The sequence below is a fragment of the Haliaeetus albicilla genome, chromosome Z (assembly GCF_947461875.1).
Source record: "Haliaeetus albicilla chromosome Z, bHalAlb1.1, whole genome shotgun sequence".
In the NCBI taxonomy this organism is placed as follows: Eukaryota; Metazoa; Chordata; class Aves; order Accipitriformes; family Accipitridae; genus Haliaeetus; species Haliaeetus albicilla.
This window is the reverse complement of record NC_091516.1, coordinates 59,547,369-59,562,832: the sequence shown is the minus strand read 5'-3', so window position 1 is coordinate 59,562,832 and position 15,464 is coordinate 59,547,369. Positions and strand designations below refer to the sequence as shown.

At 40.5% G+C, this 15,464-nt stretch overlaps 1 protein-coding gene across 9 annotated transcripts in view; it reads right to left on the bottom strand.

Moving 5' to 3' along the window:
* ELAVL2 (ELAV like RNA binding protein 2) overlaps nt 1–15,464 on the bottom strand; it is an 89,758-nt gene that overhangs the window by 14,437 nt on the left and 59,857 nt on the right. For all 9 annotated transcript variants that reach the window (XM_069775746.1, XM_069775742.1, XM_069775745.1 and 6 more), the window contains one exon: nt 9,857–9,960. In XM_069775746.1, coding sequence (XP_069631847.1) covers nt 9,857–9,960 — 104 coding nt within the window. The remainder of the gene's footprint in view (nt 1–9,856; nt 9,961–15,464) is intronic.

Here is a 15,464-nt window from a genome sequence, read left to right as displayed (position 1 = left end):
CAGGATTTCAATAATGTTTACATTCAATAACTTCCAGCGTAAACTTTCAGCTTAGAACACTGTCTGCCTTATGTGCAGATGAAAATGGCTTAAACCTTCCTGCAAACCAGACAGATTTATATTGGGAAGAGGAATACATTAGGAATATATAAGCCCCCTTGGCAAGCACAATAAAAGCAATGTTCTCAGAAACCATTGAGCCAGGCAAGTGTTAACTTGCACTTAAATTAGTATATGAGACAACATGAGTCAAGAACTCAATTTGATTTCTAGCAACAAGATGCTGCAGCACACAGCAGAGACCAGGTTTCAGCTGTCACTATCCAGTGATAGGTGGTTGTCTGAAACAGGAGAGTACACTGCTGTATATTTATCAAGTTTACTTTCTGTCTCCCCGCAAATGAAAGATAGTTCATTCCAAACAAAGGTTAAAGGCCACTTTTCCCAGTATACACAAGACTGCCTTGTTAAACACGTACATGCTGTGCTGAGTTTAAGTTCATGGTGCAAGCTTGCAGCAGCATTTGTTTCTGTGGGCAAAGCAAATTGGAAACACTGTAGGCTTCCCTCTGTAAAGGCAATTTAGACTTAACTCTGTGGAACTACAGAAACATACTACTCAACACCGCTTCAGTTACGTGTGTAGATTAAGCTAATAAATATAACCATATCCCATACAGACTTTACTTTTACAGCCTGCCCTGCAATAGGTAACACATTCAAAAACGGACACAGAAGTAACAGCCTTTCAGCACTACTGTTAGAAGAGGTTTTGCTATTTTAGTCCACATCTCATGAAGAGTACAGGCTCTGACAGCTACAACCAGTGACAGTCGCAGGCCTGAGGTCAGCCATGGGATCCATGTCTGTTCTGTGCCCGTGCAGCTGAGGGCATGAAGAGACCCACCTCACAGTTTGTTCCTCCACAAAACAGACACACATTGGAACCCGATCTGGCCATGAAGTACTAACTGGTGGTGGACCATGATGAGCTACACTTCAGAGACAAATGACTCATCAATATACTGCCCTAATACCAGAGCTTTCTCTTCAAGGACTACACAGAACAGGCTACACTTATAAGGGACCTGTAGGGACAATAACGGTCTCAGGATATTGCAGCGCAGAGCAATTATGTCAGTTGCTACATGCACTCTTGACAAAGAATCCCCTACAACCCTGGCACACAAAGAGAGCCACACTGACCAGCACAGCCTTCTCCATGTCCAAATCAACAGCCCAGCTAGAACAGTGTTGAAGCTCCAGCTCTTTTCCCAGCTTCTTAAACAAGCAGACCTATAACATGATGTTCAAAGTGATTACTGATGGGCACAGTAGTTCACATGAGCGTGACTAGCCAACGTAGGAGTGCCTGTATTTTAATTAGCTCTTCCTTTGAACTAGAATAATTTTATCTAGATAATATGAACTTGCCAAACAGCGGTAGGCCAAATATACCACACCACACCTACTAAGACTCACAAATATGAACTCAACATGGTTTTTGAATCGGGGGAAAAAGTAACACAGTAATGTGTTTTTAAAACTAAGGAATGACTGCTCTGCAGTTAACTTCCACTGAAATAAAGTGAAGTCTCCTTACAGATGTAGTCTCTTGAAGGTTTTGGTAACTGCTTATGGGAAAGTCTTACACCTTTACATATTTATCACCTTCACTCTTGAGAATGTTAGTGCACTGTATGAACACGGGGTATAAAGTCTCCAGCATCTGAAGCTTCTGCCAATTTTCAGATTAGTTACTGGACAGAGAGGAGCAGCGCTGGTACAAGTGAGTACTGGAGCTCAAAAAGATTTTTTTACATTCTTTCTTCTTTGACCATGTTCTGTATTTGACTTCTGTCAGTAAGGAAACAACCACCACAGCCAGCCACCTGCATTACTTCCCTGCACCACAGCCCACGCTCACCCTGCTTTCCAGCAGGCAGCAGTTCAAAAGTCCTAGCTCCCCAACAAAGCTAGGAAACTGAGCTCAGCTTATCTGGATCAGCATTAAAATTAAGGGAAGAAAAAAACCTTCAGACCCACTGTCCTGGTTTCAGCTGGGATAGAGTCAACTGTCTTCCTAGTAGCTGGTACGGTGCTATGTTTTGAGTTCAGTATGTGAAGAATGTTGATAACACTGATGTTTTCAGTTGTTGCTCAGTAGTGTTTAAACTAAAGTCAAGGATTTTTCAGCTTCTCAAGCCCAGCCAGGGCACCTGACCCAAACTGGCCAACAGTGTATTCCATACCGTGTGACATCCCGTCTCGTTTAGGAACTGGGAAGTGGGGGGGGGCAGGGATTCGCCGCTCGGGGACTGGCTGGGTGTCGGTCAGCAGGTGGTGAGCAATTGCCCTGCGCATCATTTGTACATTCCAATCCTTTTATTATTACTATTGTCATTTTATTAGCGTTATCATTATCTTTATTAGTTTCTTCTTTCCTGTTCTATTAAACCATTCTTAGCCCACGAGTTTTACTTCTTTTCCCGATTTTCTCCCCCATCCCACTGGGTGTGGGGGGAGTGAGTGAGCGGCTGCGTGGTGCTTAGTTGCTGGCTGGGGTGAAACCACGACACCTACATAGAAAGCCATACACCGCTACTTAAAGGACTTTGCATAGCATGAGGAGGGCAGAGGACAGGAAGACGCATCATTGATCCTAGTAGTAACAAGCTGGTTTTTGTTGGTTTTGGTGGCTTTTTTTTCCACTTGCTTAGAGCTTGGCTTTTGAGCAATGCTTGCAGTCTTCCTTCAGCTCCATACAGTACTGTTGGCCCCTTCTAACAACTCCATTGCTGTGTCAGAAACCCCCTAGGCAACCTCGGAAAGGACCTTACTGCACCACTGAGGTTTTTGGCCACAAACCTGCTCAGCAGCCTTAGGCTGACCTGCATTGGTCTAAGGATCCTCTGCCCCAGGAAAAGCAGGGAGAGACTCCTGGAGGAAACTCTAATCAGCTGCAACACAGCAGTTAGGATCCAAACAGAAAACAAGCTACGTAGCTGCTGAGGTGAGAGATTAGCACATTGTGTAGTTCAGTCTGACACGCTGTGTTATTTTCCTCAGAGTGGTTAGGCATTAATGAACAACCGTGTGGCCATAATGTGCTTTACAGGAAGTCACAGCAATATGTATTCAGAAGTGAATCCTCCTCTTAATATTACTCAGCAACATTAAAAACAAGCAGCCAGCTTAAGCTGGTTAAGTAACATGCAAAGTCTGAGGAGATTTGAATTTCAGTGAACAACAAATTTTACCTGGGGGTGAAAAAACATGTGTGGGGTGGGTAGGGGGTTTAAAATGGAAATGCTGTCAAAGCTTTTAACTGTAACATAGCTAAAAGATTGTATAATTAACATTTATATAACTCCTGCAGAAATTTAGGGGGGAAAAAAAAACCACCTTTGCCTTTGTTCCAAGACAAATTGTTCTTCTGCTTCAGATCTGCTAGAGCACTTCAATTTTATCTTGACAATACAGTCCTGAGGTATTTAATTACCCTGTCAAGACCGCTAAATGGTCTGGCACCATGCCCCCTCTCTCAATCTTTGCTGATTGATAGCATCAGTAAAACTCACTAGCTTTAATTAAAACTCCAAATAGGATCCCCTTTTGCTACTCACTAGATCAATGTACCTTAGTGCTGGAAGGAAAAAAAAAAAAATCAAGGTAAGGAGGGTTTTTCTCACCTTCACAGCTCACTTGCCTCTGCTATTTTAACAGACTTTTTACACAACTCATATTTTGTTGCTCCCCAGGGACATTAGTTAATGAAAAAAATTACTACAAAAAAGTGACACTACCAAAATTTTCCTTTACAAGTATCAATGATGAAGACAGGAACAATCTCAATCTTTTACCTGGTGCACCAGCTGAGAAATCAAACTAGCATGTGTTTTTTCAGCATTCTGTTATTTTCCATGAAGTGTATACAGCGTTGTCAGGCGTACTGTCATAGGTGTAAGTTCACAAGGGTGAAGACCTTGAGGAGTAGATCTTGAGGAGTTAAGTAAGAGGGTAATTCCTTTAAAATGCAACTTATTGTAAATCTAAGTAATGGTTCAAGGCACCAAGCAAAACTGCATTGCATAATGCCAAGTTGTAAGGACACTCTGCATCAGTGGACACTAACGAAGCTGTGGCACATCCCTCACCTCCAAGTCTTCCCTTGCTGTACTACACTTCTTTGGGCATTTGTACAACTGACAGTTCAGTATTCACTCTTCTGCTGAAGTCATAACCAGCTCTTCTCATTACACAGCTTTCTACAGTAAGGCAGTTAACTAGGTTATGATGGCAAAGCAGGACATCTGTGCTTGTAGCTAAAGAATTTGTCAAACTTCGTTCCAACAGGAAGTTAGCAGAACATTACATGTTAAGCCCATTTTTTTTTAAATATATGCAAAGCTATAAAGGAGTGGGAAGAAAACCTACAGATTTAATACTTTAGATAAAATATTTCTTAAATCTCTATTCCCCTGACAGGTGATAATTACCCATGTAAACACCCTAATAGTCCAAAGAATTTAAAAGAGGAAGAAACCTCACTAAATCTGATTTTTAAGCAGCACTAGCTAGGTACAGCTAGATAATCAATATTATCTTATAAAAAAGGACAACTCCTAAGCCTCTAGCCTGGACAAACTATTTTCTTTTCCCTTTCCAATGCATATTTGTATACATGTCTCTACATGTATCACCAGCATTAATAAGTAAGACCACTCTCTAACAGCTCCCGCATGCAGCAGCTCTGCCACTTCAGGCCCTCTCGCACTGAAGAGCTGGGGACAGGACAGCAGGAAGCTCCTCAGCCCCAATTCACATTGTGAGGGAGGAACGAGCACTGCCTGCCATGTGCAGTACCCCCTTGGCAGCTACAATCCACAAAAGACCACGTCTGGCATTCAAGCAGTCTAGCATCCACAAAGAAAAGCCGAAGAGATTTTCCTGGGCCCTCCTGCTATCCCTAATAATCTAGGTAAAAAACTGCTTCCTATGCAGTATATTATGCAGTTGTACGCCAGTTCAAGCATAGGCCATTTGTTTGCTCACCCCTCTTTAGACAGAGAATCTTACTACACTTTAATATATAAGCCTTCTACACCACACCGAAAGATATTCCTATTGAGATCATCTCACAATAAATTCACCTGTATCTTTTTTTTTTAAAGGGTTTTTCCCAGGATAAAGGGGAGGGCAAGGCACTGAGGATCTCCCCTCTCCCAAGCAGAAGCCAAGCCAACAAACACATGCACTGAATTTTCTTACCACTATGTGCAAGTCAGTGACTCTTATATGCCGTTTGCTCCTCTGAGTTTTCCACGTTTGGGAAGAACTGATCTTTCCAGGACAACCCAAATGAAAGAAGTCATGCACAAGCAAGTGGGTATGGAAAAAAAAAAAAAAAAAAAAAAATCGCACCAGGGACAGAAATCCGCATTTCTACTGGCTTTTAAGTAGAACAGAACCAAAGTACCTTCTCCCAGAAGACAAGCTACAGAAAATGTTACCTCTCCTAAGATACTTGTTTTCACACTGAAGTTGCATAATTAAATGAAGCCCAAACTTCACAGCCTACCTGAAATACAAATAAGACTGTTTACATTGCAAATAAAGCATAAATTATGTCACAGAGGGCACCATATAATATGTGTAGGTATATTACCTGGCAGAGTGGTGTTCAGGTGTCTAACACATCTAGATATGCCTTCAATATCAATGCATACCCACCCCGCAGTTTTAATATTCAGGTAAAATCAAAAGGCAACACAACTGGCACCAGGTTAGACAAGATGAAGCCCTCTATGACTTCCTTTGGAGGTACGGATCTGAAATTTGGTTGAGATACTTTGCAAATAGTTCAAGAGAGGTATTCCATAAAGCATTCCACAGGATGCTGTTCTTTTTAGAAAGCTATCAGATAATAGGTTTTAATATCGCTACCCATAAAAAAAAACTTAAGCCATCATTTTGCAAATACACCTTATTTCAAGAAAACAGTAAGTGGCACCTCCTTTTAGGGATCAGAGTAATATATCCAATGACTAACATGCTAATACAAAAGCAGTGGATCAGAAGTATCTGTCATGGCCCTAATCTAGAATATCACACATTAGGGTCAGGACAATTCCGTCTGAGTGGGAATGTGTTCAGGTTCAGCTATGTGAGGGTCCATCACCTAAACAAGGTTCCTTCCAGTTTTACAGACTAACAGGAAACAAACATTTTCAGTCATCAGTCTAGTGAAGTACTAAACATTTTAATTGAAGTATCAACTCTGGACAAATAGGAACACTGTGGTCTATGAACTCTAAGTATTCTCTGCAAGGGTACTGGCACTGCGATCTCATAAGTGACTCCCTCCACCCCAGATGTTGCCCCCAGAGACAGTAAAGGCCTCAGACATCAACTTTACCTCTGCTCAGTATTGCCTCCAGTTTGATCTGAGGAATATGTAAATTATTAAGTGCTTCACAGTAGGCTGGGCATTTCTACTCATTCACAGATAAAGGCAAACACTCCTGGCATGCCTCCTTTCAAGTCACCACCACACAGACATCTCAGTTCTTTTAAATGGAGAAGCAACTATCCAATGTACAAACGCCTTAGTCTTAAAACTTATTGGGGATCCCCCTAGCCTCTGCCCCATCTACAGTGTGGAAGGAAGTAAAACCAGCCTCTTCAAACAGCATCTTGGCAGAAGCCAGTCATGAAAACTTGGCCTGAAACCAGCTTGTGTCCAAGAAGGAAGAGTACATAAGAAGGAAACAAAGCAGTTTTTCCCTCAAGTCACACACACTAACACTGAAAGATGCTGCTGAAGTTAAACAGGGTTGAATGTGGGTAGCTAGAGTCAGAATTTTACCTGTAACATGACAAGCAACATTTACAGATACTTTTTTCTAACTAAACAGATTTTCTTTATTTTGGTGAAGTGGTCATTTCAGCTTGTGACAACTCAAATGTTTCAGATTTTCTTTAGCTAAGAACATCTAAGGCACAAATCCCTGAAAATTTACACATAGGCTTTAGTCTCACTGCAAGGGTCACTGTCTGGTATTTTTCATAAGCTGCAATTCTACTTTCATGTCCTGGGAAGGAAGGAAGAGCATCAGTGTCATCACCTGTATCTGTCTACTCCATTTTCACTTTTTTCCCCCCAAACTTTTTTTTATAATCAATTTTTAGTTGCAGAAATACAGTGACTGTTTGCATTAATCACTTAGCAAGGTGAAAGAAGATTATGAATTCATAAACTGGCAGCATAAAGTAAGTCACTGGAAACCCCCTTAAGGGATCATTTTGATTTGGGAGATCTGGCTTGAGTCGCTACAACATGATCCTTTTTTGCCTGGCTATATAGTCACCTGAACTTCCAACTTATCACCGTGGACAGAAGCATTTTTTATTTGTTCAAATACATTAAAGGTAAACATACAGTGTACCTGCCATATTACTGGAACACAAACCCATTCCCTCTCTCACCGCCATCCAAAAGACAGCTTCAAAATACCTGGAGCACAAAATGAGTTTCCTCAATTTTCCCCCAAAGCAGAAAATGGGAGAGGCTGTCTGTGGACAAGAAGTCTGCCAGAAGCACACAGGGAGCTTTCTGCAGCAAAGCATCTATGTCTTTCATACATTGCTATGGTGAGCCATGATTCACCTTTAAATAGCAGTATTTCAGTTTCAATTAGTGTAATCCACTTCATTAAATCTTATGAATCCAGAAGAGGTAGGGCATTCTAACCATGATTACTGCCATCTTATTTTTGTCTCAGTCATCTTTAAGTGGCTCTGCATTGCTTTTTAAGTTCGAACCTTTTTAGAGGTGAGCTTCATCTTATGGCTTAAACATGATTCTAGTTAGAGGGCAGTCACTATCAAAGTGACCTGCTAACAAACCCTGCTGTTTAATGAGGAAGAATGGGCTGTTTCAAATATGAATTGCCTTCAGGCACCAACACCTGTGAAACATGTTCAGAAGCCTGCATTCCCTGATAAATTTTATTTCATTTCCTCTCTCAAGATTTCAGAGCCCAATCAATTGTTCAAATGAGTATCCTCACTCTTCTGATAATGGATTAAGACAGTAGATGAGAAAATGTAACTCTTAAGATTTCTGCTTCTAGAAATTCAAGAAACTGAATTTAGTTAACAAGAGGTACAGGAGTGTGGTGGGTTGACCCTGGTGGGACACCAGGTGCCTACCAAAGCCGCTCTATCATTCTCCACCACCACAGCTGGACAGGGAAGAGAAAATATAATGAAGGGCTCATGGGTCAAAATAAGGATAGGAGAGATCACTCAACCAATTACTATCACAGGCAAAACAGACTCAACTTGGAGAAAATTAACCATTGCAGTGTTCAGACTATATGCCAATCAAACCAGAGTAGGATAATGAGAAATAAAACCAAATCTCACAACACCTTCCCTTCCACCCCTCCCTTCTTCCCAGGCACAGCTTCACTCCTGGATTCTCTACCTACCCCCTGCCAGCAGCACAGGGGAATGGGGTTGGGGTCAGTTCATCATACATTGTCTCTGCCGCTTCATACTTTTCTACAGGAGCAGGACTCATCACACTCTTCCCCTGCTCCAGCATGGGGTCCCTCCCATGGGAGACAGTTCTCCATGAACTTCTCCAGCATGAGTCCTTCCCACAGGCTGCAGTTCTCCATGAACTGCTCTAGCGTGGGTCCTTTCCACGGCATGCAGTCCTTCAGGAGCACACTGCTCCAGCGTGGGTCCCCTGCAGGGTCATAAGTCTTGCCAGAAAACCTGCTCCAGCGTGGGCTCCTCTCTCCACAGATCCGCAGGTCCTGCCAGGAGCCTGCTCCAGCGCAGGGTTCCCACGGGGTCACAGCCTCCTTCGGGAACCCACCAGCTCCGGCATCGGGCACTCTCCAGGGTACAGGTGGATATCTGCTCCACCATGGACCTCCATAGGCTGGGGGGGGCATAGACTGCCTCACCATGGTCTTCACCACAGGCTGCAGGGGAATCTCTGCTCCAGTGCCTGGAGCATCTCCTCCCCCTCCTTCTTCACTGACCTGGGGGTCTGCAGGGTTATTTCTCCTTTGTGTTCTCACTCCTCTCTCTGGCTGCAGTTTCTGTCCCGCAGCAACTTTTTTTCCCTTCTTAAACCTGTTATCCCAGAGGCGCTACTGCTGTTGCTGATGGGCTCAGCCTTAGCCAGCGGTGGGTCCGTCTTGGAGCCAGCTGGCACTGGCTCTATCAGGCATGGGGGAAGCTTCTAGGAGCTTCTCACAGAAGCCACCCCTGTAACACCCTGGCTACCAAAACCTTGCCACACAAACCCAATACAAGGAGTTACAACACAAACAAAAAGCCAGGAATCCCAAACATTAGAGACCTAGAGACTAGAGCCCTAGGAGTCCAGTAATTCATTGATAACCAAAATAGTTATTTCAGCATTTCATTTTAAGGATTTGTAAGAGAAACAAGACACTAGCAACCTAAAAAAGGGAGTATTAGTAAGTTATACCATCTTCTTTGAGACAGTAAGGAGGAAGCACATAGTGCAGTGTTCAGACTATATGCAATACTGTATTTCTGCAACATTATTTCTCAGTTTCAAGCTCACATCTAGAACATTAGCAAGTGCATTAAAAAAATCAAAATTTTCTATACATAATCATAATATAAGTCTCTAAATCTAAACAGACTACAAAGGACTAACCATCTGCTACATGAAGTCCTAGTCTATTCTACTGACATTTGCAGAATGCTTAAGTTACACTTGGAAAGGGAAAAATGAATCATGCATCTGATCAACAAGAAGTCAAAACACTTAAATCATTCTTAAAATCATAATTAAACTACATACTTTTATGGTTTTAGTTTGAAGTCTCAATCCATTCAGAGTGTTGATAGCTTTCTCGGCATCCTTGGGGTCAACGTAGTTCACAAAACCATAACCCAAGCTCTGCCCTAATTAAAGAGAGAAAGAAGAGTGAACATGAGTACTGCAGTGCTACACAATGGGTAACTAACAGTGTTTAATACAAGCAATTTTTGGTTTTAAGAACAGTATCTGCCCCAGATAAAGTTTCAAAGGGTCCCAACACCTAGTTTTGCCAGTAAGGTTGGTGTTTTTTAACTAGCTTCCTCTGTTCCTATGGATTACCCTAAGTTCAATGCAGAAACAGCTACAGTTTAAGAAAATACTTAAAAATTTCTATGCAAAACAGGTTTCAGGATATAGTTATGATCAGATAGAGACTAAAGGACATACAGGAGCTTCAAGGTTAAGACAACATCAAAAATCCACTACTCACTTTTGAACTTTTTAATTGAACATAGAAAGTACAGTGGCAAAATTCTGGACCAGTGCTTGAAAATGAATGTGTTTCAAATATACTTCAGTATCAGAATCTGAGGCAAATTTGAAGCTGAACATTGCTACAGACATTATTCACACACTAAACAGAGCCTCTCAGCAACAAGGAGTTAGTTTGAAGGTTCATTTTGTTCCTATGTTCAAAACAACTGGTACAAGTAACTGGTCATGAACTAAGTATCATCCAAAGATGCAATATTTCATGTTCCTTTAGCACTGGTAATTCAGATGATAGATGGATATAAAACATTTTTAATTAGCTCTTAATCACTGAGCCACAGCCCATTTCTAACAGTGTATTCTCTCTAAGCACTTATTAAACACTTGAGAGTTTAGCAGTAATTATCTCCTGACAACTTCAAAACCTAAAGTATACCATTCTTAACTGGCATACCCCTTTAAAAATATTTTTAGTGTGTAAGAATGCAAATAGGTACAAAAAAATTAAAATAGCAAAAGGACAACACTTAGTAATACTATGCTTCATTAGCACAGACCTTTTCAGAAACACTCTCCCATACTCTTTGACCATTATTTTTAGAAACTGAAACAATAAGGTCCAAAAACCAGTCAACAAGCCAAAGGAAAACATCCAGTATATCTAATGCACAAAATGCTCATTTGAAAGATTAGCTTGGAGATACAACAATATAAAAGGATAAGCAGTATTACACAAAGCACAAATGGCAAATTCATTTATTGCCAGCAAAGTTATTAAAGAACCTATGCTGTATTAAATTCTTGTATAATATCTGTACAGCATGTATTACATAGCACATTAAAAAACTGATGGAAAGTTTGTAATTGATTAAGACAAGAGAGGGTTTAGTAACAAGCCCGCCACTGCTGGCATTCATAATTTTGTACAAATTAGTCTACCATAGTACCAAAAATTAGAGGACACCACCACCCTACACCCCAGAGCTACCCACATTCCTCCAAATCTCCTCTTCAAAACAGCACACAGAAGCACAAATAAATTGGCTAGATGAAGCTGTGAACAGGTTAATATATGCCAAGTTATTAACAAAAAAAATATCCAAAACCCCACTGGACAAAGCCCTGAGCAACCTGCTCTAGAGAACCCTGCTCTGAGCAGGAGGTTGGACTACACAATCTCCAGAAGCTGCCTCCAACCTCAGCAATTCTGTGTTTCTGTAACAAACAACACAGAAATATGCAGAAGCATTTCTGTATTCATTTACATCTCTACCTAGATACAGCCAAGTTCCTTATCCTAGAAGTGCCTTTCTTCCTTATTAGCTTGATTACAGTAGAGCATCTTCTATACCTGTCACCTCCATCATTCCCACTATCTGCAGAAACTCCTCCCAGCAGTGTCTCCAAAAAAGAGCAACTTAAAGAAATGTCTCCTTTTGTGCATGGCTTTTATTTTAGTCTTATCTCCTAATAAAGAAATGCTGATTTTTGGTGTTATTGCTCTCTTAGGAAGGAACCCATTTAAATAAACCACAACCTTAAAAGGTGTTAAAAATCTCAAAGAGAAAGCTATTTCATTTAAGATGCTCCCAGTATACTACTCATTAATTCCAGGGTGCACAGAAAAAGATGTGCAGAAATTATTTCTATTACCCCTCTGTTCATGTGGTCTATTTTTCACATTAAGAACGCTCAGACCACTGCAGGCAAAGAGCGTACCCAGCTGTTACAAAGGGTATCATTCATGACCAGTTCTTCTGGAGACATTCTATTAGCTAACCTTCATGAATATTAGCAGACTACCCTAGGAAGCTGCACAAACAAAACCCAGTAATTTTGTCAGGATAAGCTTTAACTCATTCCTGCTGGTTTATTCTGCAATTTTGCAATTAAAAAGAGTTTTCACTGTGAAGTTGGTGAAACACTGAAGCAGGGCACCCAGAGGGGTTGTGAAGTCTCCATTCCTTGAGATCCTCAAAGTTTGACTGGACATGGTCCTGCGCAACCTGCTCAGGGAGAACCTGCCTGAGGAAGGGGAGTTAACTAGATCACGTCTAGAATTCCCTTCCTCCCTCAATGACTTTGTGAATGATTTATTTAATTCAGTTTTGTTTAATTTGGGCTATCACCTAAAGTTCAAAAGTGTTCAGATCTGACATTCCAAAGGCCTTACGTATTTCAAAAGGTTAACATAAGGTAGAACTTCTTAAAGGGATTGAAATTTTGCCTGAAGATTAGTGGATCAATTACACATTATCAGTAATTCAGAGTTAAAAAAATCACTTTCTTCATAGAAGCACATACGAAAGATGAATCTTGGTTCTCAACAAGCAATACAAATAACTGGAAGTTGAACCTGGTTTCTGGAATCAGATGCTTGATGGACCACTCTTAAGTCTTCCTGCTTGCGTTAAAGCTGCTTGTTTAAGAGGTTTGCCAGTTCACATACAGATGGCTAAGTTTTAGAAAATCCAGACAAGCAATTCACAAAATGCAGTAGAAGCAGCTATTTCAAACAATGCACCAGATATCCCAATTACTGCAAAACATGGTGGTATTTCTCACTTCGTGGGAAAGTGCCAATTGGGTTACAAGAACTTCAGAAGCTCAGTTCTTCCTGAGTGTTTCACTGACATACAGGACATCAGTCCAAACTTGTTGCTTATTCAAGCTTATTCACTACCACTGAACAAATGAGAAGTCCCATCTGATTGCAGATTTCAGATTGAGAAAGCGCAGCATACCCACTGCACACAAATTTCACTCAAAATTAGAGACACCTGGCCAGTGTAATTCAAACAAGCTCTCCTGTGTAGCTTTTTCCATCTCCTCAATGTCTAAACTTTTTGCATTCAAGACAAACCAAGTAGAAGCTAGATGCACTTAAAAAAAAGAAATCAGCCACCACTTAACGTATCTAAAAAGAACTTCATTATTTAATAATGACTAATTTGTATTGCCTGAAGCCAAGGATGAAATGGAACACTGACAGAACACAGCTCTGGACTCTTCCATCTGTGCCTCTTCTACACCAAACTCCATTTGCCAAGACAGAAATCTCCTGCAGAACACATGCTTGTTTCCAAGTCTAGCAACACACTTAAAGTAGGTTATGTGTCTGAATCCACAACAGGGTGGTGGAAGAAAGAAGGTAAATCTATAGCTGTCCACAAGTTAAATAATCCTTAGATTTAAATGCATATAAAAAAATCAGCTTAGTCTCCAACTGTTTTAAGACAGGGTGAGCTCCATCTGGCTTTTGCCTTGCTTTGTTTTTCCAACTTGTGCTCCATGATACTATGGTCTGGAAAACCTCTAACACCTCTCCAGGTTAACTGTCCTGGTGCTCTGTCTACTATTATGTGTTTAAGTATTCTGAATATCCAGTTTAGCCTTTCCTAGATCTTCAAAATTATGGCCTACTCAGCATCAACACAGACAAGATATTATCTGTCCACATCAGCTATTTATTCACTAACAGACTTATAAACAGTATTAAATTTAGCTTATCCTAAAGAAAGGAGTGACTTGAGTTTCTTATTTTTGTGAGTTATTACTCATGCCAGTAAGTAGAAAACATTCACCACCTTCAAGATGAATACTCTGCTCATTTGCAGAAGTGAGCAATACTTCAGAAGTTGAATGCTCAAACTACCAGTTGAGCTTCTCAATCGTTCTTGTAGCCATTTCACAGCACTGTTTAAAGCTGTTTCTGTACACTTTCTACTAGATTTTATGCTTGGGACACTACAAATATTAGACAATGTGGTATAGAATAAAACAACAGTTAGCTAAATGATTGGTGGAAGAAGTCACCAGAAGTAAGAAAAGTCAAAATGATGAAGTGCTCTGGAAGGAAAGAGGAAATGAATACAGGAAAAGCAGTTTAACTTGAATTCTGCTTCAACAAAATCTGATAAAAAACCAAAACCTGCATAGCAGAAGTGCATCTCACAAGCCTGTAAGACAGCAAAGAACTTAAAGCAAAGGTTATGATTTGGAAGTTCATATTCATTAATTACACTTTATGTAACTGACACTTGCAACAAAGACAAATTCAAGCATAAGTGGCAAAAGCATCCTTTCAGGCAGGCACCTCTTTGAACCTAGGTATGCTACAGCCACCACTAAGTGGGTCGCTGACAAATGTTCAGCCTCTAAGTATGTGGCCTATGAGAAAACATGAACTGGGAAGCACTATGCTACTCACTTTAATAAGGGAAACTGTTCCATTTATGTTTCAAGTTTATGAGCTTCATAAATATCACTTGACCACCACATATGATGATGCAACTTAAAGTAATTTACTAGATAATGCCAAGTTACTTTTTGGCATTACAATCAATATACAGAATGGATTTTGAGAGGAGAGAGCTAAAAAGTGATTAGAATGAAATTGTTTGAAATTAGTCTTTGAAAGGACTGCTCAAGAGACTGAGTGGAGATCCACATGCATGCTAGAAAAGTGTGGACAAAGTAATTTAACATTAAATAAGAAGTAAAGAACATATTGATTCAGTATTTAGGAAAAAAAGTAGACAGACTTCACAGGCACCAGTCAGCGAAAGACCAAAAAAGTTAAGTTGCAAGAGGGAAATAAACAAGTAGGAAAGTATAGCCACAGTCACAGTGCTCCTGAATTTACTACTCTGCCTTGAAAAATGTCACTTTTTTTGCTTTAAAAAACACACAGGCTCTTACTCACAATACTTATCAGAGGAGGAATAACAAATAAAGTAGTTCTATCATGCCCTAGTTGTTTCTCAAGTGTTTACTATAAACAAAGCCTATTTAAATACTGCACACAGCAGTAAGAGCCCAAAGAAAATCCACTGCTACACAACATTCAGAGAAAGTTCCAAATGGATGCTGTCCACAGCGGAAGTGGTCATACAAAGTCATTGTGACACCTGCTGTCCATTCTTAATGTTATGCTTTTAAAAGCAGCAGCAATATTCCTTAAAGGAGAATCGAGCCCTTTTAATAGAATTGATAAAGCAACAGTATTTTCCTCCTTCTGACAAAAACATTCAACTTTCTGAATAGGAATAATCTTACCCTAGAACTCTACTTGTAAAAGGTTATTTCCTTGGTTATTTCCAGCACCTGCTTCAACATTTTTAAGTAGACAGATTACAGGACAGTCCTGTTGCAA